The sequence below is a fragment of the Eleutherodactylus coqui genome, chromosome 2, assembly GCF_035609145.1.
Source record: "Eleutherodactylus coqui strain aEleCoq1 chromosome 2, aEleCoq1.hap1, whole genome shotgun sequence".
In the NCBI taxonomy this organism is placed as follows: Eukaryota; Metazoa; Chordata; class Amphibia; order Anura; family Eleutherodactylidae; genus Eleutherodactylus; species Eleutherodactylus coqui.
The window spans coordinates 328723438-328747026 of NC_089838.1; the positions used below are offsets into that span (position 1 = coordinate 328723438).

Sequence of the window (23589 nt, forward strand, 5' to 3'; positions counted from 1 at the left end):
CAGCGGCCCCAGCGGTAACAGTGACCCTCATAGTGGCCCAACCCATAACAGTGACCTTCACAGTGGCCCAGCGGTACTAGTGTCCCCCCCCCCCCCCCCGCAGTGGCTACAGCGGTAATAGTGACCCCCCACAGTGGCTACAGCGGTAATAGTGCCCCCCCCCCCCACAGTGGCTACAGCGGTACTAGTGCCCCCCCCCACAGTGGCTACAGCGGTAATAGTGTCCCCCCCCCCACAGTGGCTACAGCGGTACTAGTGCCCCCCCCCCCCCCCCACAGTGGCTACAGCGGTAATAGTGACCCCCTACAGTGGCTGCAACAGTAATACTGACATTCCACAGCAGTAATAATGACAGCCGCTGTGGGATGTCACTTTTACTACTGGGGATGCTGTAGGGGGTTACTATTACTACTGGAGCCACTGCGGTGGGTCACCATTACTACTGAGGCCACTATAAAGTGGGTCACTATTACTGCTAAGGCTGCTGTGGGATGTCTCTATTATTACTGGGTCCGTTTTAGCACGTCACTATTATTACTGTGGCCGGTGTGGGATGTCACTGTTATTACTGTGGCCACTGTGGGATGTCACTATTACTACCTGGGACCACTGTGGGCTGTCATTATTACTACTGGGGGCTGCTTTGGGCTGTCACTTTTACTGCTGCGGCCACTGTGGGGGGTCAATTTTACCACTGGAGTCACTGTGGGGGTCACTATTACCGCTGGGCCATTGTGAGGGTCGCTGTTATAGCTTGGGCCGCTATGAGGATCACTGTTACAGCTGGGGTCGCCGTGGTGTGTCACTATTATTAATGGGGCCACTGTGGGATGTCACTATTACTACTGGGGCTGTTGTGGGCTGTCACTCTTGCTACTGTGACCGCTGTGGGATGTCACTATAACTTTTGGGGCTATTCTGTGTTGTTACTATTACTTCTGTGGCCGGTTCAGGATGTCACCATTACTACAGAGGCCGCTGTGGGGGGTAACTATTACTGCTAAGGCAGCTGTGGGATGTCACTATTACTATTGGGACTGCTGTGGGATGTTACTATTACTATGGGGGCCGCTGTGGGATGTCACTATTACTACTGGGGCTATTGTGGGATGTCACTATTACTACTGAGGCCATTGTGGGATGTCACTATTACTACTGGGGTTGTTGTGGGATGTCACTATTACTACTGAGGCCATTGTGGGATGTCACTATTACTACTGGGGTTGTTGTGGGATGTCACTATTACTACTGAGGCCATTGTGGGATGTCACTATTATTACTGGGGCCACTGTGGGATTTCATTATTACTACTGGGGCTGCTGTGGGATGTAACTATTACTACTGGGGACAATGTAGGGGTTACTATTACTAATGGGGCCGCTGTGGTAGCTGGCCATTACTACTGGGGCTGCTTAAGGGGGGGGGGGCACTATTACTGCTAAGGCTGCTGTGGGAGGTCACTATTACTACTGGGGCCACTATGGGGAAGTTACTATTACTGCTGCGGCCACTGTTGGGGGTCACTTACCACTGTGTCCACTGTGGGGGGGGGGGGGGGGTCACTGAGGCCACTGTGCGGTGTCACTATTACTGCTGGGGCTGCTGTGGGATGTCACTATTACTACTGGAGCCACTGTAGGATGTCACTATTACTACTGGGGCCACTGTGGGATGTCACTATTACTACTGGAGCCACTGTTGGATGTCACTATTACTACTGGGGCCACTATGGGATGTCACTATTACTACTGGGGCTGCTGTGGGATATCACTATTACTACCGGGGCCACTGTTGGATGTCACTATTACTACTGGGGCCACTATGGGATGTCACTATTACTACTGGGGCCGCTGTGGGATATCACTATTACTACCGGGGCCACTGTAGGCGGTTACTTTAACTACTAGAGCCACTGTGTGGGTCACCATTACTATTGGGGCCGCTGTAGGAGGGTCACTATTACTGCTAAGGCTGCTGTGCGATGTCACTATTTTTACTGGGGCCACTATGGGGGAGTCACTATTACTGCTCTGGCCACTGTCGGGGGTCCCTATTACCGCTTCGGCCACTGTGGCGGGGGGTCACTAGCACCGCTGGGGCCACTGTGAGGGTCACTGTTACCACTTGGGCCACCGTGGCGTGTCACTGTTACCGCTGGGGCTGCTGTGGGGGTCACTATTACCACTGGGGTATGTTTAAACATGGCAGAAATGCTGCAGAATGCCCCTAGCGGAAATTTAAATGGCCAATTCTGCAGCATTTTGACATCCAAAAAAGCAGTCAAAATCTGCATGCTGTCTATTTTGAAGCGCCCTGTCATTTTTATAACGACGGAGGTAAAAAAAATCATACATCGTGATAAGCTCCGCCCCCTGATGTGTTGGCACTTTGTGATAAATAAGTGGGTTTTGGGTCACAGTTTGGGCATTCTGGTGCTCCCCCTGGTGGTGGTCAGAGCACAGACCTTTATACAGACATGTTAAGAAATTAGTTAGCACAGAGTTTTGGACCTGATGATAAGAAGCGGAGATGCCTTTTAGGGTGAAATTCCCTTTGCCCTAATTTGTGATGTAACAATATGGCAGTTGTGTTATTTCTCTAACCACCATGATATCTCTCTCAGGAATGGGATGACTATCGCCTGATGTGGAACGAGTCAGAATATGGTGGGGTCGGGGTGCTGCGGATCCCACATGACATGGTGTGGCTGCCAGAAATCGTTCTGGAGAACAAGTAAGTCACATGTGGAGCCGTCTGTCTTTCCCAACTCTGTACTGACGTGGAAGTATTCGTTATGGCGGTGCTCTCTTTTAGTGCCAGCTAGAAGATGGTGGAGAAGAACTAGCATGGGGTCATTAATGTTAGCCATCAGCAAACCTAACATGGACAGTTGGGTTTGCTGGCAGGTAACATTCCCGATCCCATGCTAGTTCTTCTCAACCATCTTCCAGCTGGCACTAAAAAAAAAGCACCGCCATAACGAATATTTCCAATGGTGGCCATATGGGACTCAGTTTGGAGGTGGGCTTTTCCATGCATCCATATCACACACTATTTGTGGAACATGGCATTGGAGGAGATCATGAATTGCTTGGTACCTGGTCTTACCCTTCTTTAAGCAATGGATGGCACTCATGGCTCTCAAGGGTAGACAACAGGTATTGAGGATTTTTAGCTTCCATTTCTCATACCCTCCATAGTAAGTAATCCATCTTGTGTTGACTTCCAGCATTGATGGACAGTTTGATGTTGCGTACTACGCCAACGTTCTCATCTATAGTACCGGGTACATGTACTGGCTCCCACCTGCCATCTTCAGGAGTACATGCTCCATCGAGGTCACCTACTTCCCTTTCGACTGGCAGAACTGCACACTGGTGTTTAGGTGAGGACACGTAACTTGTTTTGGGTGCCTTCAAGTGTATGACATGAGGAGCATCTTTTCCATAAAGGTTGTTTTTGGGTCTTCAGTTTTGCTGTTGGTCATCTTCTTAAAGTTCGGAACATCTCATAATTTGTGCCTTCATACATTTTATAAAGCCAAAATTATGTGAACAGCCCTTCTAATTATTGGTGTTAAGTGTTTCAGTCACTACAGAGCATCAAACTGCTTCTGGAAGTGACATCCGCAGAAGAAATATGTGTTGGGAGCTTCAAGCTTCATGAAATAGGTTTCCATGGTGAAATAGGTGGTGCTGTAGAGCCATTGTTCCATCTTCCCATTGGCATATTTCCCATAGGAGCGTTGATGGCCTTATAAGTCTCCTCACACCTTCTAGGTGCTCTTACTAGGAGAAATGATACCATTCCTGACCCTGGAATGAGTAATCACCTCTCACTATCTGGTTGTCTGTTGGATTCGGTTTGGCGGACCTCTGGAGAACGCTACCTACCAGAATGCATTATGTCTACTGTAAAATGTGGAGGAGGGGTAAAGCTGTGGGACAGTTTTGGAATTGGATAAGTTTGACAATATAGCGTACATATAGCTTGGGAAGTTCTGAGTACTCTGTCTCATTCTAGGTCTCAAACCTACAATTCCAAGGAAGTGGACCTGCAGCTGGCGCTTAACGATGATGGGGTCCCTTTGGAGAGGGTTGATATTGATCCCGAGGCTTTCACAGGTACCATCAAGTAGAGGAAGACCGCAGAGCTGCCTCTAGACATTAGACTATTGTTGGTGGAGCTTAGTGTCTCTCCTTGGCCAAAAATGGGGGGGTTTGGATAGACAATAACACTGCCAATGTTGAAGGTGCCAGTCAGTGGGGGCATTTTTGACCAGGTGTTATTGGTATGGGCAGCTCATCTTTGTCTGTCCTTGTCCTACGAGTTTCCACGCTTAACCCATGTACTCCTCTCTTTCAGAAAATGGGGAATGGGCCATCAAACATTGTCCAGCCTGGAAATATGTGAACCCCACCTACACGGAGGATGACCTCCAATACCAACAAATTATCTTCGGTCTGATTATCCAAAGGAAACCACTTTTTTACGTTGTCAACATCATCGTTCCCTGCGTCCTCATCTCCTCCCTTGTGGTGCTTGTCTACTTTCTGCCGGCCAAAGGTGAGGAACCCCTTAGTGATAGTCAGTGGTCGCGCTGCCAAAAACATCCTTAACCCCTTAATCACGTGGCCTGTTTTACCTTTGGATTTGCAAAAAATTATTTTCTGCCGCCATCTTCTGACCAACATAACTGTCTTAATTTTGTGTTGACATAGTTGTGCGAGGGCGCCCCGTAGTTTCTATAGGTGCCATTTTGAAATGCATACGACTTTTTGATTGCTTTTCATTACATTCTTTTATGAAGACAGGATGACTAAAAACTTTTTGGAACTCATTTTTTGTTTTTTCAGTCCCCACAGGGCCTTTGAGCTTGCGATCGTTTGATCACTCATGCAGTATAATGCAATACTGTAGTACTGAGTTATACCGTGATCTGCCAGACAGTCAGATAGGCAATCAGCCATGACAGCCCTGGGGGCTTCAGAAGGCTGTTGTAGCAACTGAATGGCACCTTGCAATCTCATTGCGGGGGGTTGTTTGGCACCCCAGAAATACCAGTCGGGCATTTAAAGGGTTAACAGCCACGATCAGCATCCATGCTCATCGCGGCTGTTATGATTGGGTGTTAGCTGTCGAAGACATCCCGCGCTTGCAGTGTATGGAGCGGGAACAGTTTAGAGGGCAACTTTACCTTAATTTATCTTGCCACATGGACTCCCAAAAGAGCGTTAGACCGGTGGGACCTTCTACCGATCCCAAGACAGACTGTTTCTCGCCACCAATGGGAAAGTGACTGTCTCCATAGTTAGCTGGGACTGGAACCAGTATGTCATAAACCCATGAAATAATGGACAAGCCCTTTAACTCCTTGCCTCTCGTCCTCCAGCTGGTGGTCAGAAGTGTACAACGTCCATCTCAGTCCTCCTCGCCCAGGTTGTGTTTCTCTTCCTCATCGCTCAGAAGGTCCCGGAAACTTCTCTGAGTGTCCCATTAATTGGAAAGTAAGTGACCCTACACTTCATGATGAAGACCCCTGTAGTGGCATAGAAGTGCTGTCCTTTCACTGAGCTACATCATAGCATGCTCTAGTGGCATTCGGTGCTGACAGACACTCCCCTAGCCTCCTAGCTGAGCTCAGATGTGCACGGCGCCCTCTTCTGCACATGAGGAGAATGATATGTAACTTCTATTGCAGGTACCTGATCTTTGTGATGATTGTGTCCACGATCATCGTCCTTAGCTGCGTCATCGTCCTCAACGTATCACTGCGGACGCCGAGCACCCATAACCTGACAGCGGCCATGAAACACGTGAGAAATTCACTCGTAAACGGGCCATTACCCCTATAGTCAGAAGCTTTTAATAGTGAGACCGCATTATAAGAGGAGCATCTCACATATGGAGGCTCTCAGTACTGGAGATAGCAGAACATGGGGGTGGGGAGGGATTTTTTGGTAGTTCCTGTCACTCATCCCATTAAAGAACACATAGTCAGCCTCTCCTCAGGTCGCAATGGCTGATAAGGGAACAGTATGCCTCACTTGCAATACCAGGCCTGGCCATGTGTTCCATCAGCAGCACTGAGCACATAGGACTAAAGTGGTAAAACTAATTAATAGAACCCGAGTTCTAACTACATTGTGTCGCTGTGTAAAATGTAAGTAAGGGCTTCTTCACGCGGCCGTGTGTGCAGAACACCCAAAATAGAACCCATTGACTACTATTATGTACGGTAAGTGGTGGGATAGTCAAAGTCTTCACTATTTTACGTTGAGGAACATTTTTTTGAAATTCTTCCATAATTTTTAGATGCAGTTTTTCACAGATCGGTGACCTCTGACCATCTCTGCTTCTGAGAGACTCGGCCTCTCTAACATGCTCTTGTTATACGCAGTCATGTGACTTAGTAGAAAATCGACTCTCCAGCTTTTTTTTTTATTAGTACCACTTCCTTTTCCAGCTTTTTGTTACCTGTCCCAACTTTTCTGAGATGTGTTGCTGCCACAAAAGTCTTATTTGTTTAAATGGAATCTCCCACCTTCTGATGAGTTCTGTTGTGACTAGATTATGGTTAGATGAGGTTTCCAACCGTTGCATCCTTCTTTTGCTTTATATTTATTTACATTTTACACAGCGGCCTTTTTTGCAATTGTTGTTGCAGTTTTATTTAAATTGAGCTGAGCTGCAATACCAGACACAACCCACAGACAGGAGGTGGCGCTGTGTCGGGTTTGATTCTCCGTCTCTTGCAGAGGCTTTTGGAGGTGTTGCCTCGATACCTGCAGATGAAGATCGAGCCTTGTGAGGGAGAAGAGGAGACCCCACGGGAGAGGAGGAAGAGCTCCCTGGGCATAATGCTGAAGGCGGAGGAGTATGTGCTCAGGAAGCCACGGAGCGAGCTGATGTTTGAGCGGCAGAGAGAGCGGCACGGGATGAGCCGGGACGACCGCGGCCACAGAGGTGAAGAAAAGGGATCCAAAGGCAGGAAGGGGCAGTGGAGGTGGCAGATAGGTAAGGAGAGGGGGACAGGAAGCTGCAGGAAGCTTACAGCACGGCTCCACCTTTGCACAGCAGCCTGCAGGTTGCTTGCCTTGTCTTGTACTGCTCCTGGCTTATGTCATGTCTTACAGTCTAGCAACATCCAGAGCAGCATTCATAATTCTGCTAGTTTCCACTTCCACTCACATAGCACTGTGCTGATATACACCCATTGTCAGTAATATCCCTCCCCTTCTAGGAGTGTGTGTATGTATGTATATATATATATATATATATATATATATATATATATATATATATACCGTGTTTCCCCGAAAATAAGGCACCCCCTGAAATTTGCAGAAGTCCCAAATATAAGGCACCCCCCGATAGTAAGGCATAGTAAAGTGTGCAGGCAAGTCAAGATGCCTGTCCCCTGCTGCCATCCCGGTTGTCTCCTACCTCCAGTCTCCTACCTCCAGATGTATAGATAGATCTGCAGACAGTCTGCTGTTATCCTGTCCCTGCTGTGCTGTACGAGTGTGCTGTTGTGAGCTCCCCTTGCTGGCTGGAAAAGTCCATACTGTACGTTCTGTTTCTGCTGTACATGTCTGCTGTGATGAGCTCCCCCTGGTGGCCGGAAGCTGCAATACCATCCCTGCTTACAAGTGGTACAGGAACTTCTGTCTGCAGACAGGTACGTTACTTTACAGCCCTTATTTTTTATGGCTCTGTGTGTGAGTCAGGCAACCTGTGTGTGATTCTTAAGGCTGGGTTCTCACAGAGCGTATTTCCAGCGGAAATCTCGCAGTTTGGCCACAGCGATAAACAGCGAGATATCCGCCAGGAAAGCGCTGCTTCAAAACCCACGGCACTCAGCCGCTTGTTTTGAAGTGACCTGGCTGCACGCTTTTCCGTTTCTGTGGCCGGTGAATCCGCACCACAACACCGGCTTCTCCCAGCTTTGCCGTGACAGATTTGCTGTCCCATGTGGACGAGATTTCTGAGACATTTCGTCCACAAAGCTGGCCAATTGAGGGATTAGCGGCCACAGACGGATTTGCCGTGGCGAAATAAGACACCCCCTGAAAATAAGACGTAGCGCATATTTGGGAGCAAAAATTAATATAAGACGCGTCTTATTTTCGGGGAAACAGGTATATACACACGGTCATTGTCAGTAACATCCTACCCCTAGAAGGAGCATATATGTGTGTGTGTGTGTGTGTGTGTGTGTATACATATATATATATATGGATACAAGATGTGATATGGCCAAGCATAGAGCCCCACCAGGGCTGACATGCTGCCGTTTTTTTCATTTATTTTGTTTTCATCTCTGATTCAGCTTGTGCTGCTAGCTATTTAGCTGTACTAGATCTTATCACTTAACCGGGTTGGGTTATATCTAGTTCAGGCCAGGCTTCAACTTAGTGACCAGCCAGCATTGTACTCACTCCAGATACCGTAGTGGAGAGTAGGGTCTGGATCACAAGCATTACAATATCACGGCGTGAATGACATCAGGACTTTATCTTCTATCATACTAGTCCTGTCTGATTAGGAGGGGGATTGATTTTTCATCCTTCACTCCTCTCAGCATTTAGCTGTACCTAATCGTGATCTGTCTTAGGATCTACCAGCTGATATATACATATCTGCATTGGCCAGTTTACCTGGACCAATACCTCTTTTGGGTCGTTATTATCCGATCCCTCAGATATGTACTCTTTTTAGCCACTATTTGATTTATTTGAAATTTAATCTTTCAGCAATAATCTTCTGAGCCATTATTCGGTTTATTACGACCGGAACCATCTAAATTCTCTTGCCCCTGAGGAACCCATTCGTGGGGGAAACGCGTAGGGACAAACTCACCGCTCAGGTCTTTTCTGTAGTAGTCACCCAGTTATAGAGGTGACACCTGTGCTGTAATCACCGCTATTAACCTAGTTACCCTCCAGACTGATTGAAAAAGTTGGATGAGCGTCCATTATTGGAGCCTAACCAAATCAGTCACTATCCTCGTGCTCTAGTGGCTCTAACCGGATTATTTTTAATAATCACTTCCTGCTATTTGTATTTGTTTGTCCTTCTATACCTTTTAAAATTAATAAGAATAAAAGTTATATTTTATGATTCTTGTCCAACCAAGTTAGCCTCTTGAATGTTATAATTTTTGGACTTATACTGCCGCTGTGATACTCCGCAATTTGTGTGGGAGAAGTGAGTACCCACCTGATGAAAGCCCCCAGTGTGAACGTGTTTTGGAATCCATCCAGTTGAGAGAGATCCATCAGATAACTGTGACTGTGGATATGTGACCTTGGGAAACCCGAACTGCATTAGAGTACGGGCTCCTACCCACTTGCGTATTGTTAGTGATGAGTTAACGCTGCGTTTTTTTAACGCGGTTGTCAATGGGACTTTCTAATGTTAAACACGCATCGCACAAAAATCACAAAGCGCCAACCTCCGATACGTTTTTAACATTGGGAAGTCCCATTGACAATTACGTAAAAAAATGCAAGTGGGTGTGAGGCCTAAGGGAAAAGGCGAGAGACGTAAGCCTACAATTAATCCACCACTGTTAACGTGACTGCGAACAGGTCGCTTCCTTGTTATAAGCAATAAGAGAAGCTTAAGTAAAAGAATAAGGCCGCACGTTCCCGGTTCTTGTTGAAGAAGTACTTTCTGTGTGTGGACTGCTCTGTATTAAATCTGGGTAATCCGCCGCGGATTTAGGAACATTGGCGTCATGGTGACTAAATATGAATTTAAGGTAACCCAGGTTACTAAACGTGATCTCCCCTGATTAGTAACGAGGTCGGGTTCTTAGCCAGCCTTTTGGAGGAGACAGTAGAGCCCCGTGACAGATTGCTATTACATTACCCCGCTTTCTCCTCAGCCGAGGGCCTGCTCCTCGGGCGCTGCATATGGAGGCTCTAGTACCCTGTTGTACTGCCTCTAACTTAGATATAAGATGTGATACGGTGGCATGGAGGCTCTAGTACCCTGTTATACCTCCTCTAGCTTGAATGGAAGATGTGATACGGGGGAACGGAGGCTCTAGTACCGTTATATCTCCTCTAGCTTGAATGCAAGATGTGATATGGGTGATCATGGACGCTCTAGTACCTTTTTGGGCTGCCACTAGTTGTTGCTGCTTGTTGGACAGTCAGATGCTCCTCTTTACTGATGGTCTGTTGGGGCATCCTGAGCCCGGTCACCTTGTGTGCCTTCATCCACTGGTGCCAACACCTAACAGTCTGGTCAGATGCTCCTCTCTACTGGTGGTCTGTAGGGGGTCCTAAACCCGGTCACCTTGTGTGCCCCCATCCACTGGTCCTAACTAGAGATGAGCGAACGTACTCATATAAGCACTACTCGTCCGAGTAATGTGCTTTATCCGAGTACCTCTCCGCTCGTCCTGAAAGATTCGGGACGCGCTGCAGAGCGGGGAGCTGCAGGGGAGAGCCGGGAGGAACGGAGGGGAGATCTTTCTCTCCTTCTCTCCCGCCCGCTCTGCCCCAATCCCCGCTGCGACTCACCTGTCAGCAGCGGAGCGCCCCGAATCTTTCAGGACGAGCAGAGAGGTACTCGGATAAAGCAAATTACTCGGACGAGTAGTGCTTATCCGAGTACGTTCGCTCATCTCTAGTCCTAACACCTTCTAACAGTCTGGTCCAATGCTCCTCTCTGCTGGTGCTCTGTAGGGAGCATCCTGAGCCCGGTCACCTTATGTGCCCCCATCCACTGGTCCTAACACCTCCTAACAGTCTGGTCCGATGCTCCTCTCTGCTGGTGCTCTGTAGGGAGCGTCCTGAGCCCAGTCACCTTGTGTGCCCCCATCCACTGGTCCCAACACTTCCTAACAGTCTGGTCAGACTCTCCTCTCTACTGGTGGTCTGTAGGGGGCGTCCTGAGCCTGGTCACCTTGTGTGCCCTCACACATCCACTGGTCCCAACACCTCCTAACAGTCTGGTCAGACACTCCTCTCTACTGGTGGTCTGTAGGGGGCGTCCTGAGCCCGGTCACCTTGTGTGCCCTCACACATCCACTGGTCCCAACACCTCCTAACAGTCTGGACAGACACTCCTCTCTACTGGTGGTCTGTCGGGGGGTCCTGAGTCTGGTCACCTTCTGTGCCTCCATTCACTGGTCCCAACACTTCCTAACAGTCTGGTCAGACTCTCCTCTCTACTAGTGATCTGTCGGGGGCGTCCTGAGCTCAGTCACCTTGTGTGGCCTCACACATCCACTGGTTTCAACACCCCCTAACAGGCTGGTCAGATGCTCCTCTCTACTGGTTGTCTGTAGGGGGTCCTGAGCCCCCTGGTCACCTTGTGTGGCCTCACACATCCACTGGTCCCAACACCCCCTAACAGTCTGGTCACAACGGCCGGTGAGGGACAATTCATTGATACGACCATCCAGTTTCTCACATCCCTATAATGCGCCCCTCTCAGACTTGGTAAGGGGGTGAAATCTCTTCTCTGCGTCGTAGAGGCATCTAGTGGTCAACAAGCTCTACACAAGCTGAAGAAGAGGTCAAAACACACAAGGAGCCTCCGAGAGCCTCTTATAGGACAAGGGGGAAACCACTATTAGGGCATCCGGTGACAAGACCGTCCATCTAATAACTCTGAATGTAACTACAGTGATATATTATATATAATATAGAATGGTAAATGCAGCTCTGGATGTGACTATAGTACAAGACAATGTAACAACGCAGTACTTCAAGTTGCTCTGAATGTAATATAAAAGACATGATGTAACAGCAGAATGGTGAATGCAGCTCTGGATGTGACTGCAGTAAAACCCTGCTGTAACTCCAGATTAGCACTAGATATACCAGCCAGTACTTATGTGACCTTGTGCAGTGATGTTTAGAAGTTGAGTCCTCACTTTGAGAACTGATATTTGGGTAGGAGACAAGGGTCAAGGAGAGACAAAGACAGCGGCAAGTAATTAGTAAGGATACAACTAATGAAGGGGCGGGGCATAATGTTGAGACGCTGTATAAATCATCCTCTCCTTGCATTACAGTAGACAACTTTGATGTTGGGGTAACCACCCCACTGTTCAAGAACCTGGCACACTGCGCCCCAGAAATAAAGGAGTGCGTGGAGGCGTGCAACTTCATCAGCAGCAGCACCAAAGAGCAGAACAAGAGCGGCGCGGTGAGTGCAACAGGCAAACGACCACCCCAAAACTTCAGGACCGCCATGTTTATGGTGGGAAAACATGGGTGAAATTGTCAGACTGTGTGAATACAATGTGTAAATCATACACAGTGACTCCACCAGCAGAATACGGAGTGCAGCTCTGGAGTATAATACAGGATGTAACTCAGGAGCAGTACAGGATAAGTAATGTATGTATACATTGACTCCACCAGCAGAATAGTGAGTGCAGCTCTGGAGTATAATACAGGATGTAACTCAGGATCAGTACAGGATAAGTAATGTATGTACACAGCGACTCCACCGGCAGAATAGTGAGTGCAGCTCTGGAGGATAATACAGCATGTAACTGAGGATCAGTACAGGATAAGTAATGTATGTACACAGTGACTCCACCAGCAGAATAGTGAGTGCAGCTCTGCAGTATAATACAGGATGTAACTACGGATCAGTACAGGATAAGTAATGTATGTACACAGTGACTCCACCAGCAGAATAGTGAGTGCAGCTCTGGAGTATAATACAGGATGTAACTCAGGATCAGTACAGGATAAGTAATATATGTACACAGTGACTCCACCAGCAGAATAGTGAGTGCAGCTCTGCAGTATAATACAGGATGTAACTACGGATCAGTACAGGATAAGTAATGTATGTACACAGTGACTCCACCGGCAGAATAGCGAGTGCAGCTCTGGAGTATAATACAGGATGTAACTCAGGATCAGTACAGGATAAGTAATGTATGTACACAGTGACTCCACCAGCAGAATAGTGAGTGCAGCTCTGGAGTATAATACAGGATGTAACTCAGGATCAGTACAGGATAAGTAATGTATGTACACAGTGACTCCACCAGCAGAATAGTGAGTGCGGCTCTGGGGTATAATACGTGATGTAACTAAGGATCAGTACAGGATAAGTAATGTATGTACACAGTGACTCCACCAGCAGAATAGTGAGTGCAGCTCTGGAGTATAATACAGGATGTAACTCAGGATCAGTACAGGATAAGTAATGTATGTACACAGTGACTCCACCGGCAGAATAGCGAGTGCAGCTCTGGAGTATAATACAGGATGTAACTCAGGATCAGTACAGGATAAGTAATGTATGTACACAGTGACTCCACCAGCAGAATAGTGAGTGCAGCTCTGGAGTATAATACAGGATGTAACTCGGGGTCAGTACAGGATAAGTAATGTATGTACACAGTGACTCCACCGGCAGAATAGCGAGTGCAGCTCTGGAGTATAATACAGGATGTAACTCAGGATCAGTACAGGATAAGTAATGTATGTACACAGTGACTCCACCAGCAGAATAGCGAGTACAGCCCTTGAGTATAATATAGGATATAATTCATACATTTTGGGCGCTGCACTGACACCGCACCTGAGACACATCAGCTTTGTAACCTTCATGTCTCTCTTCCCCACCAGGAGATGGAAAACTGGGTTATGATTGGGAAGGTGCTGGACGTCCTGTGCTTTTGGGGGGCACTCCCCCTCTTTGTGGTGGGGACCTTGGCCATTTTTTTCATGGGACATTTCAACAATGCTCCAGAGCGCCCCTTCCCAACCGGTGATCACATCTTCCCCGCTTGCTCCACTACAGCGGACTGAGGTGGTCGGTGCGAGGGGGACGGTTCCTCGGGGGCGGTGACCTCACTGGGTCCAGTAATAAACCAGAAGACTAGCGGAAAATACTTTATTGTCCTCCTGTATATGAATTACAAAAACCCTGCAACAATAAGAAAGAAGAAGAGCGGGACCGTCCAGCCCGACCCTCTCAGCCAACGAGCGGAAGACTCCAGCGAGACGTCCAGTCCAGACCCTCCACACGGGGGCGTCACCTCTCCATTCTGCTGGACTCTCTGTGGGGGTCATCACACCTTCCGATGCGACGATCACTAGAGCGTGAGCTTCGTGTTCCTGAAACTTGAGTTGTCTCTGTAGGGAAACAGTGGGGGGGGGGGGGAGCATTATATGGGTGACACCGAGTCATAGGATTCCAGGAAGCTGAGCTTTGGGGTGCTGTATGCAGGGGCCTAACACTAGAGTTAAGGCTGAGGGACAGGTAAAGTGACCTTCCAGGCCCGGACACACCAAGATGACCACAGCCCTCCTTGACCTACCTGATGAACTGTGCGTCCATAGTCTAAGACACCATGTGGGCGAATCAGAGCTGTGGGTAGTGTCTAAGGCTCCTTTTACATGGAGCGAGAAATCATTTGCGCCAATTTCGCGCAAATGCTGAAGTTGCATCCGCTGAATCATTCAATACGGACCAAATTAGGACTTGCTGCAATTTTTGTCATTCACGAGAAAAAGACGCGTCTGACTATCCCAATGCGAATCAGTGGGCTTTATACTGTCTGCATTACACGCAGAGAGAATACACGCGTGATAAGGACCGCAAACACGCCAGTGTGCATGAGCCCTTCCTCTAGTGTTGGGCCCCTACATGCAGCACTCCGCATCTCAGCTTCCTGCTCCCTACGACTGGGGAGGATGGGTATCACCCCCATAATGACATGCAGTAATGAGCCCCTACATAATGTGCATCCGATTAACCCTCGCATAGCTGGGGGCTTGTTACTATGTATCAGTACAGACCAAGCGCAACAGCTGACACACTGCAACCAGCCCATCAGCTGTGTGAGCGGGACGAGGCCAATAGGAGTGCTCAGCTGTGAGATGTCAGCAAGCAGCTCAACTGCTCACCGCTAACAACTCTTATTGCTGTCAGCAAATAGAAACAAGCCTGGACAGCGGAGGGGCTGTTACACTGCATTGCTGCAGACAATTCTCCGTGAGTTATTCTCTCATCTGTCATGGACGCTGGCCTGACAGATCTCAAGCCCTCAGCGGTGGAGAAGGACTAACTGACAGCAAGCAGAGATCTAGTAATACCAAGGTATATAACCCCTTATACGTTTCGTCTGGATGTTGCAGGAGCAGAACCTAAGCACGCGCCATTGGCAGCAGGAGCTGGCTATGAACGATAGTCGGCCTCCCGCTGCAACAGCAGGGATTAGTGAGAACACCAATCCCCGCTGTTAACCCCTTACATTCTGCAATCAATGTTAAGGGGTTACGGAAGAGGGACACAACCTCCGCGTGACGTCATCGACTCTCCACTATGTAATGGCACCCGGGTCTGCCATTGCTTGTGATAGTTATGATTAGCGATAATACACTGCAGTACAGAATTACTGCAATTTATTATCAGAGTGATCATAGCACCGCAGGTTCAAGTCCCACGCAAGGCCATTTACTGAGGTCTCATGAGAAACGGTTCCAATCGGCCTGAGAGAAGTCCTGCCTCTAGAGAGACGTCACGGTTTTTAATTACCAATGATAATAAATGTGAGAATTATAATTCGAGTGAAACGTCTTTAAATAAAATAAATAAAAACAATTTCCCAAATAAATTGGGTTTTTATTGCCCAAATGTGGAAAAAAATCGTTTTGATGTTGTAAAAAACGTATCCTGTTGTTTATGGTGTGATTCTAGGGGCTTTCACCAAAATGACTATTGATGGTAAGTCCTCAGGTCAGGTGCTCAATAGTGGATGTGCCAGGGCCCGCCACCGAGCGGATCGAGCGACAGCTGACCACACCGGTATACACTCAGGTCAGAGCGGAAGCCACTGCACCGACCCCTCTGTGGTGGCCGTCGCTTGTAACTGCAGGCTGAGGTCTCATTGAAATCAGAAGGAGCTGCACCTGTAATTACAAGTACCGGCCACTACAGAGGGGTCAGTGCAGCGGCTTCCGCTCCGACCTGTGTATACCGGCGCTGTCAGCGCTGGGCGGCGGGCCGTGGCCCATCAACTATTGAGCACCTGTCCTGAGGATTTACCATCAATGGTATTTTCATGGAAAACTTCTTTAATACTGTAAAAAAAAACAATGGCAGAACTGATGTTTTGTCTCCCATCTGTTTATATGAAGCCAAACATGGTGCCAATAAGAGCGGCAGCTCGCCACGCAGCAGACAGCCCGCCACGCGGCAGACAGCCCTCATACGGCCATAAAGAAGTTGCGGCTTTTGTAAGGCGGAGATGAAAATCCACCCCAAATAGTTGCGTCCTTATGGCCAAAACAGGCCGTGTCACTAAGGGGTTAATAGAGGAGGGCCCACTTACTTGAGGCTGTCGTTGTGAGTCTTGTACTCCATGATGGTGTTTGGAGGGAGGTTGAGGACTCTCCTTAGGGTGTCCCGGATGCGGATGGTGCTGAGCTGGTCATTGGCTGTCTTGTTCCAGATGGAGAGGATGTCCTCCTGCAGGGGGCGGCACAACCGTAAGAGGAGGAGGAGTCAGTAGTGTCATGCCCCACCCCATGTGTAGAGCCTGTGATGTGGGCGGAGCATGACAATTCCTACTCCAGGATCAGAGAATGGCAGTTGATTCCCAGTAACGGAGCAACAGCCCCTCAGACCAGGTAAGCTGCATGCGGGGGAGGGGTATGTGTGACCTGGAACCTACCTGAAAGCGTATGGACACGACCACGCCGCAGATCTCCTCTCCCACCATGAACTGCTCCCCCACCATGGCCAGGATGATGTTCTCCCAGAACCTGGACGCCAGGCCCTTCCGAAGGCGGATTATCCACTTACCGCCGTTTTTATTGGCGTCATCCTGCGGGCGGTCACATACATGATTTCAGTGCGATGCAGCAGAGGTGACGGGTTAATAATGGGTTAATAATGGCTACAGGGGGGCGAGTGTAAAGTACATTCAGCAGATAATATAAAGTGATGAAAGTTCTGTAACTTTCTAATGGGGGTTCAATCCCTCACAACATAAATTTCTGCTTGCTGTCAGTGAATAGTAACATTTCTGTTTAGTTGTAAATCCCCTCCTGACCCAATACTTCTCACAGCTGAGGATTTGTTACATTTCTATCCAGTCCAAACAGCTGCAGCACAAATCTCCCTCCTGTCCTGAAAGTTAGTTACAATGTATCGGTTTAGCTCCCCGAGTATTACCTAGATCCGTGATGGCAAACCTATGACACACGTAGCCATAGTCGCTGACACGCGGCCGCTCACCCTGTTAGTGAATACAGGCAGGGGCCGCGGCTCCCCTGCTGGTATTCACTAACTAGCACTACTAGCAGCGCTGATCCCGGCGCACACTGTGATGTCAGTGTGTAGCTGGGATCCTCCTTCCCCCTTCCCCCGACGTCTCTTACTTGTTGGCTCCGCGGGAGCGTCCGGGGAAGAGGCGTCCTGCAAAACACTGACGTCAGTGTGCACCGGAAATCATCGCTGCTGGCGGTGCGCCGGGCACAGGAGGAGCGGAGCATCTACGAGGTAAGTATGTGCGTCTCATGGGGGGCAGTCACCACTGGGGGGCCGCTGTAAGGGGGGGCGGGGCCGCTGTAAGGGGGATAGATACTGCTGGGGGGGGCACTGTAAGGGGGGCAGATACTGCTGTGAGGGGCCGCTGTAAGGGGGGCAGATACTGCTGGGGGGCCGCTCTGGGTGGTGCCGTCGCTGCTGGGGTGGGGGGGGCGCTCTGGGTGGTGCCGTCGCTGCTGGGGGGGGGGGGCGCTCTGGGTGGTGCTGTTGCTGCTGGGGGGGCTGCTCGCGAATTTATGGATTTTTTTTCTCGAACAGTTATGCTCCGTTTTTTGGCGAATTTTGACACACCGAGCTCAAAAGGTTGCCCATCACTGTCCTAGATTGTACTATATCAAACCTTCTCAGCTGTGAGAAGTATTGGGCTGCCTGTCCACGGGCGTAGCGATATCCCCTGGCCGCCAGGGAGCAGGAGCCAGCTGACGGATAGGCTCACCGCAGAGAACCGCGGCATGCCGCACGCGAGCAGAGATTCGCTATGATTCTCCGCTCGTGGACAGGGGGCTGCGCTTTTCATAGCAACGCTATGGAAAGCGTTCACTGCGTTCCCCGCGGCCAGATTATGGCCGAGGGGAACGCAATGAAAATATGGCTGTGGACAGGCAGCCTAAGGTGAGGACAAGACATCAACCTCTGAATGTGAAAACAAATTGCATTCAATCACAGCAAGCAGAGATCCTAAAAATGGTGGCACACAAAGCAGCAGGGGCGGACTGCACTCACCTCCCACATAGGTTTGATGCCCTCCTTGAACAGATGGAAGTCGGTGTATCCTGAGAGGTCTCCAGGCCGCACTAGGTGGCTGTACACTCGCCAGAACTGCTCCACCTACAGGACAGCAGAGGTGAGGGGCACCGGCGCAGCCATCACTGCCGGCAACCCACACAGAGGAGGCGATACTCACTGATGCCACTGTGCCAAACTGTCGGATGTTCTGCTCGTAGTTGTGAGTGCTGGCCGGTCGGGAGGGCGTTCTCCGGGAGTACCAGAAGGTGTAGCGATACTGCAGCGGGTGCTCCCCGGGGGCCACGGCGACCTCCTGCACAACAAGAAGCAGAAGTGTCATACCTGGAAAGCATCTACAGACCCCGACCCGCCCCTCCAACACAGACATGCACTTCTTTACAGCAAACAAAAGACGGGACTCGGCCGCCGCTTCCCTCTCTCTCTCTGCGCGGGAGGACTCGGACGCCGCTTCCCTCTCTCTCTCTGCGCGGGAGGACTCGGACGCCGCTTCCCTCTCTCTCTCTGCGCGGGAGGACGAGGACTCGGACGCCGCTTCCCTCTCTCTCTCTGCGCGGGAGGACGAGGACTCGGACGCCGCTTCCCTCTCTCTCTGCGCGGGAGGACGAGGACTCGGACGCCGCTTCCCTCTCTCTTTCTGCGCGGGAGGACGAGGACGCCGCTTCCCTCCCTCTCTCTGCGCGGGAGGACGAGGACTCGGACGCCGCTTCCCTCTCTCTGCGCGGGAGGACGAGGACTCGGATGCCGCTTCCCTCTCTCTCTCTCTGCGCGGGAGGATGAGGACTCGGACGCCGCTTCCCTCCCTCTCTCTCTCTCTCTCTGCGCGGGAGGACGAGGACTCGGACGCCGCTTCCCTCTCTCTCTGCGCGGGAGGACGAGGACTCGGACGCCGCTTCCCTCTCTCTCTCTCTCTGCGCGGGAGGACGAGGACTCGGACGCCGCTTCCCTCTCTCTCTGCGCGGGAGGACGAGGACTCGGACGCCGCTTCCCTCTCTCTCTCTGCGCGGGAGGACGAGGACTCGGACGCCGCTTCCCTCTCTCTCTGCGCGGGAGGACGAGGACTCGGACGCCGCTTCCCTCTCTCTCTGCGCGGGAGGACGAGGACTCGGACGCCGCTTCCCTCTCTCTCTGCGCGGGAGGACGAGGACTCGGACGCCGCTTCCCTCTCTCTCTCTGCGCGGGAGGACGAGGACTCGGACGCCGCTTCCCTCTCTCTCTCTGCGCGGGAGGACGAGGACTCAGACGCCGCTTCCCTCTCTCTCTCTGCGCGGGAGGACGAGGACTCGGCCCCCGCTTCTCTCTCTCTGCGCGGGAGGACCCGGCCGCCGCTTCTTTCTCTCTCTCTCTGCGCGGAAGGACCCGGCCGCCGCTTCTCTCTCTCTCTGCGCGGAAGGACCCGGCCGCCGCCGCTTCTCTCTCTCTCTCTCTGCGCGGAAGGACCCGGCCGCCGCCGCTTCTCTCTCTCCTTGCGCGGAAGGACCCGGCCGCCGCCGCTTCTCTCTCTCCTTGCGCGGAAGGACCCGGCCGCCGCCGCTTCTCTCTCTCCTTGCGCGGAAGGACCCGGCCGCCGCCGCTTCTCTCTCTCCTTGCGCGGAAGGACCCGGCCGCCGCCGCCGCCGCTTCTCTCTCTCCTTGCGCGGAAGGACCCGGCCGCCGCCGCTTCCCTCTCTCTCTGCGCGGAAGGACCCGGCCGCCGCCGCTTCCCTCTCTCTCTGCGCGGGAGGACCCGGCCGCCGCTTCCCTCTCTCTCTCTACGTGGGAGGACTCGGACGCCGCTTCCCTCTCTCTCTCTGCGTAGGAGGACTCGGACGCCGCTTCCCTCTCTCTCTCTGCGTGGGAGGACTCGGACGCCGCTTCCCTCTCTCTCTCTGCGCGGGAGGACGAGGACTCGGACGCCGCTTCCCTCTCTCTCTCTGCGCGGGAGGACGAGGACTCGGACGCCGCTTCCCTCTCTCTCTCTGCGCGGGAGGACGAGGACTCGGACGCCGTTTCCCTCTCTCTCTCTCTCTGCGCGGGAGGACGAGGACGCCGCTTCCCTCTCTCTCTCTCTGCGCGGGAGGACGAGGACTCGGACGCCGCTTCCCTCTCTCTCTCTCTGCGCGGGAGGACGAGGACTCGGACGCCGCTTCCCTCCCTCTCTCTCTCTCTCTCTGCGCGGGAGGACGAGGACTCGGACGCCGCTTCCCTCTCTCTCTGCGCGGGAGGACGAGGACTCGGACGCCGCTTCCCTCTCTCTCTCTGCGCGGGAGGACGAGGACTCGGCCGCCGCTTCCCCGTCTCTGCCGCGCGGGAGGCCGGGGACTCGGCCGCCGCTTCCCCGTCTCTGCCGCGCGGGAGGCCGGGGACTCGGCCGCCGCTTCCCCGTCTCTGCCGCGCGGGAGGCCGGGGACTCGGCCGCCGCTTCCCCGTCTCTGCCGCGCGGGAGGCCGGGGACTCGGCCGCCGCTTCCCCGTCTCTGCCGCGCGGGAGGCCGGGGACTCGGCCGCCGCTTCCCCGTCTCTGCCGCGCGGGAGGCCGGGGACTCGGCCGCCGCTTCCCCGTCTCTGCCGCGCGGGAGGCCGGGGACTCGGCCGCCGCTTCCCCGTCTCTGCCGCGCGGGAGGCCGGGGACTCGGCCGCCGCTTCCCCGTCTCTGCCGCGCGGGAGGCCGGGGACTCGGCCGCCGCTTCCCCGTCTCTGCCGCGCGTCTCTGCCGCCGCTTCCCCGTCTCTCGCTGCACGTGGGAGGACCCGGCCGCCGCTTCCCTCTCTCGCTGCACGTGGGAGGACCCGGCCGCCGCTTCCCTCTCTCGCTGCACGTGGGAGGACCCGGCCGCCGCTTCCCTCTCTCGCTGCACGTGGGAGGACCCGGCCGCCGCTTCCCTCTCTCGCTGCACGTGGGAGGACCCGGCCGCCGCTTCCCTCTCTCGCTGCACGTGGGAGGACCCGGCCGCCGCTTCCCTCTCTCGCTGCACGTGGGAGGACAAGGACTCTGCCGCCGCTTCCTCTTCTCTCTGCGTGGATGAGGACTCGGCCGCCGCTTCCCTGTCTCTGAGCGTGCGGGAGGACGGGGACTCGGCCGTCGCTTTCCTGTCTCTGCCGCGCGGGAGGACGGGGACCCGGCCGCCGCTTCCCTCTCGCTGTGTCGGGGATACAGGCAGAGATGGGAGGACGGCGTACCTGTGTAACCTCAGCTGCCTTCACTTCTCTAGGCTCTGGGAGAAGACAGAGTGGCGCCATGCTTGGTCCCATAGACGTGAAGGCAGCCGGGGGTTACACTGGTACAGACTTGTGGGGCGCTCATTCCCAGCTCAGTGATGATAAATGCAGGTGTGGGACTACAACTCCCAGCAGAGCTGCTGCTGTCACACGTGTTGAACCTTCATTACCTATTACTTTTCAGCCAATCAGAGCCGCCTACTGCGGACACGTGGTGTTCTAGCAGTATAGACACACAAGCCCACATGGCAGCAACTTCCGGCGCACGCGGTGACGTCACCACACAACCGGAAGTGCCCTACGGTTATCCGCCTCGGCTCGCACCTTGGATCTGGCGGCGACCTTGGACTCCTCTTCCGGGACGGTAATGTCGCCGTTCCCTGAGACCCCCATGTGGGGCCCTTGGTGCCCGCCGGACGCGCTGTTCGTCCTTCTCTCAGTATCCCGGATATGCGCGCTCTCCCAGCTCTGCGTTCTGACGGACGAAGGGACGTAATGACGTCAGCACGTTCCGATGCGGAGGCGTGGTGTCTGACCATGATGGGCGGGGTAGTGTATTAATAGGACTGCGGAATCTTTCACCGCGCCCCCTGCTGGTAGAGTGTTGCTCCTTGAAGTCACTGGAGACGGAAACGTTTAATTTTAGCGGCGCCCCCTCCCCGCGGATCTGCGGCACGTTAGTGGGAACTCCTCAGCAGATCCGCCTGCGTGAGCGCCGCCTGCTGGCCAAGGGCAGATGTCTGGCGTGCCATGGGAAACTGATTCTTAATGCGCGCGAGCGGGAGCCAATTGCGGTTTCCACAAGCGGAGGAAAAATCGCGCCATGCGCCCTTTTTGCGCAAATTGTGAAGTCGATGGCCGCCGTCCGATCCGTCCGTGGTGATTGTGGGGCGGTGGCGGCGCTGCAGGGAGAGCAGAAGGTGCAAAACCAACCAATCAGTAGTGTGCGAGCCGAGCGGACCGACCGCGGCACAGATGAGGCAGCAGGAACGGGCGAGTGCCACTGCGGGCATGCAGGATCCGGCACTGCCATGTGCAGGGGCCACAAACAGCCCTGACCCGTGGCCCCAATAGTAATAGCATGCCCCTACCAGTGGCCCCACTATTAATAACGCCCCTTCCCAGTGGCCCCAATAGTAATAGCGTGCCCCTGCTAGTGGCCCCAGTAGTAATAGCGCCCCCTACCAGTGGCCCCACTATTAATAACGCCCCCTCCCAGTGGCCTCAATAGTAATAGCGTGCTCTTCCCAGTGGCCCTGGTAGTAGTAGCGCCCCTTCCCAGTGGCCCCAGTAGTAATAGCGCCCCCTACCAGTGGTCCCAGTAGTTATAGCGCCCCTTCCCAGTGGCCCCCAGTAGTAGTAGCGCCCCTTCCCAGTGGCCCCAGTAGTAGTAGCGCCCCCTATCAGTGGCCCCAGTAGTAATAGCGCCCCCTGCCAGTGGCCCCGGTGGTAGTAGCGCCCCTTCCCAGTGGCCCTGGTAGTAGTAGCGCCCCCTACCAGCGGCCCCAGTAGTAGTAGCGCCCCCTGCCAGTGGCCCCGGTAGTAGTAGCGCCCCTTTCCAGTAGCCCCGGTAGTAGTAGCGCCCCTACCCGAAGGGTCGTAGTGCACCTCTTTAATGGCCCTAATACTAATAGTGCCCCCAATAGCATTTTGTAGAATTTTGGTGCAATTTCTGGTGTAAACCCCCTCCTGCCAGCCGACTGGATGACCCTCCTCCTCCTCGGTACTGCAGTGTATTGTTACATGAATCCCCCCAGCTCTCCCGCACTTCAGATCCTCACAGCAGCAGACGGAAGGGGGCGACGGTGTGAGAAGAGAAAAGCTGGGTTCTGCTGCCTTATTACTTACGGAGCTTGGTCCTATTGCTGTATTTATGCATCAGACTTGGATCTGCTGTTATTTTTCTGTTATGAGCGTGGTCCTGGTATCGTATTTATGCTATGGGCGTGGCTCTAGTACTCTACTCTATGAGCGTGGTCCTGGTATCGTATTTATGCTATGGGCGTGGCTCTAGTACTCTACTCTGAGCGTGGTCCTGGTATCGTATTTATGCTATGAGCGTGGTCCTGGTATCGTATTTATGCTATGGGTGTGGCTCTAGT

At 52.6% G+C, this 23589-nt stretch overlaps 2 protein-coding genes across 4 annotated transcripts in view; one reads left to right on the forward strand and one right to left on the reverse strand.

Moving 5' to 3' along the window:
- The window catches only part of LOC136613032 (acetylcholine receptor subunit epsilon-like), a 34351-nt gene extending 18754 nt beyond the window's left edge, over positions 1 to 15597 (forward strand). For 2 of the 3 annotated variants that reach the window (XM_066593838.1, XM_066593836.1), the window contains exons 4-12: positions 2624 to 2733; positions 3230 to 3385; positions 4024 to 4124; positions 4366 to 4566; positions 5393 to 5507; positions 5702 to 5816; positions 6759 to 7017; positions 12038 to 12171; positions 13617 to 15597. In XM_066593838.1, the coding sequence (XP_066449935.1) occupies positions 2624 to 2733; positions 3230 to 3385; positions 4024 to 4124; positions 4366 to 4566; positions 5393 to 5507; positions 5702 to 5816; positions 6759 to 7017; positions 12038 to 12171; positions 13617 to 13799 (1374 nt within the window). In that variant the 3' untranslated portion in view covers positions 13800 to 15597. The remainder of the gene's footprint in view (positions 1 to 2623; positions 2734 to 3229; positions 3386 to 4023; positions 4125 to 4365; positions 4567 to 5392; positions 5508 to 5701; positions 5817 to 6758; positions 7018 to 12037; positions 12172 to 13616) is intronic. The other variant, XM_066593837.1, reaches the window with a different exon arrangement.
- LOC136613034 (eukaryotic translation initiation factor 4E type 2-like) lies at positions 13871 to 21983 on the reverse strand. The gene is made up of 6 exons (XM_066593839.1): positions 21812 to 21983; positions 18452 to 18586; positions 18271 to 18375; positions 16670 to 16822; positions 16328 to 16464; positions 13871 to 14126 (listed from the first exon to the last, which is right to left on the reverse strand). Exons 1-6 carry the CDS (start codon positions 21878 to 21880, stop codon positions 14087 to 14089), a joined length of 639 nt encoding a protein of 212 aa, XP_066449936.1. The 5' UTR covers positions 21881 to 21983; the 3' UTR covers positions 13871 to 14086.
- Between the last annotated feature and the right edge of the window lie 1606 nt (positions 21984 to 23589).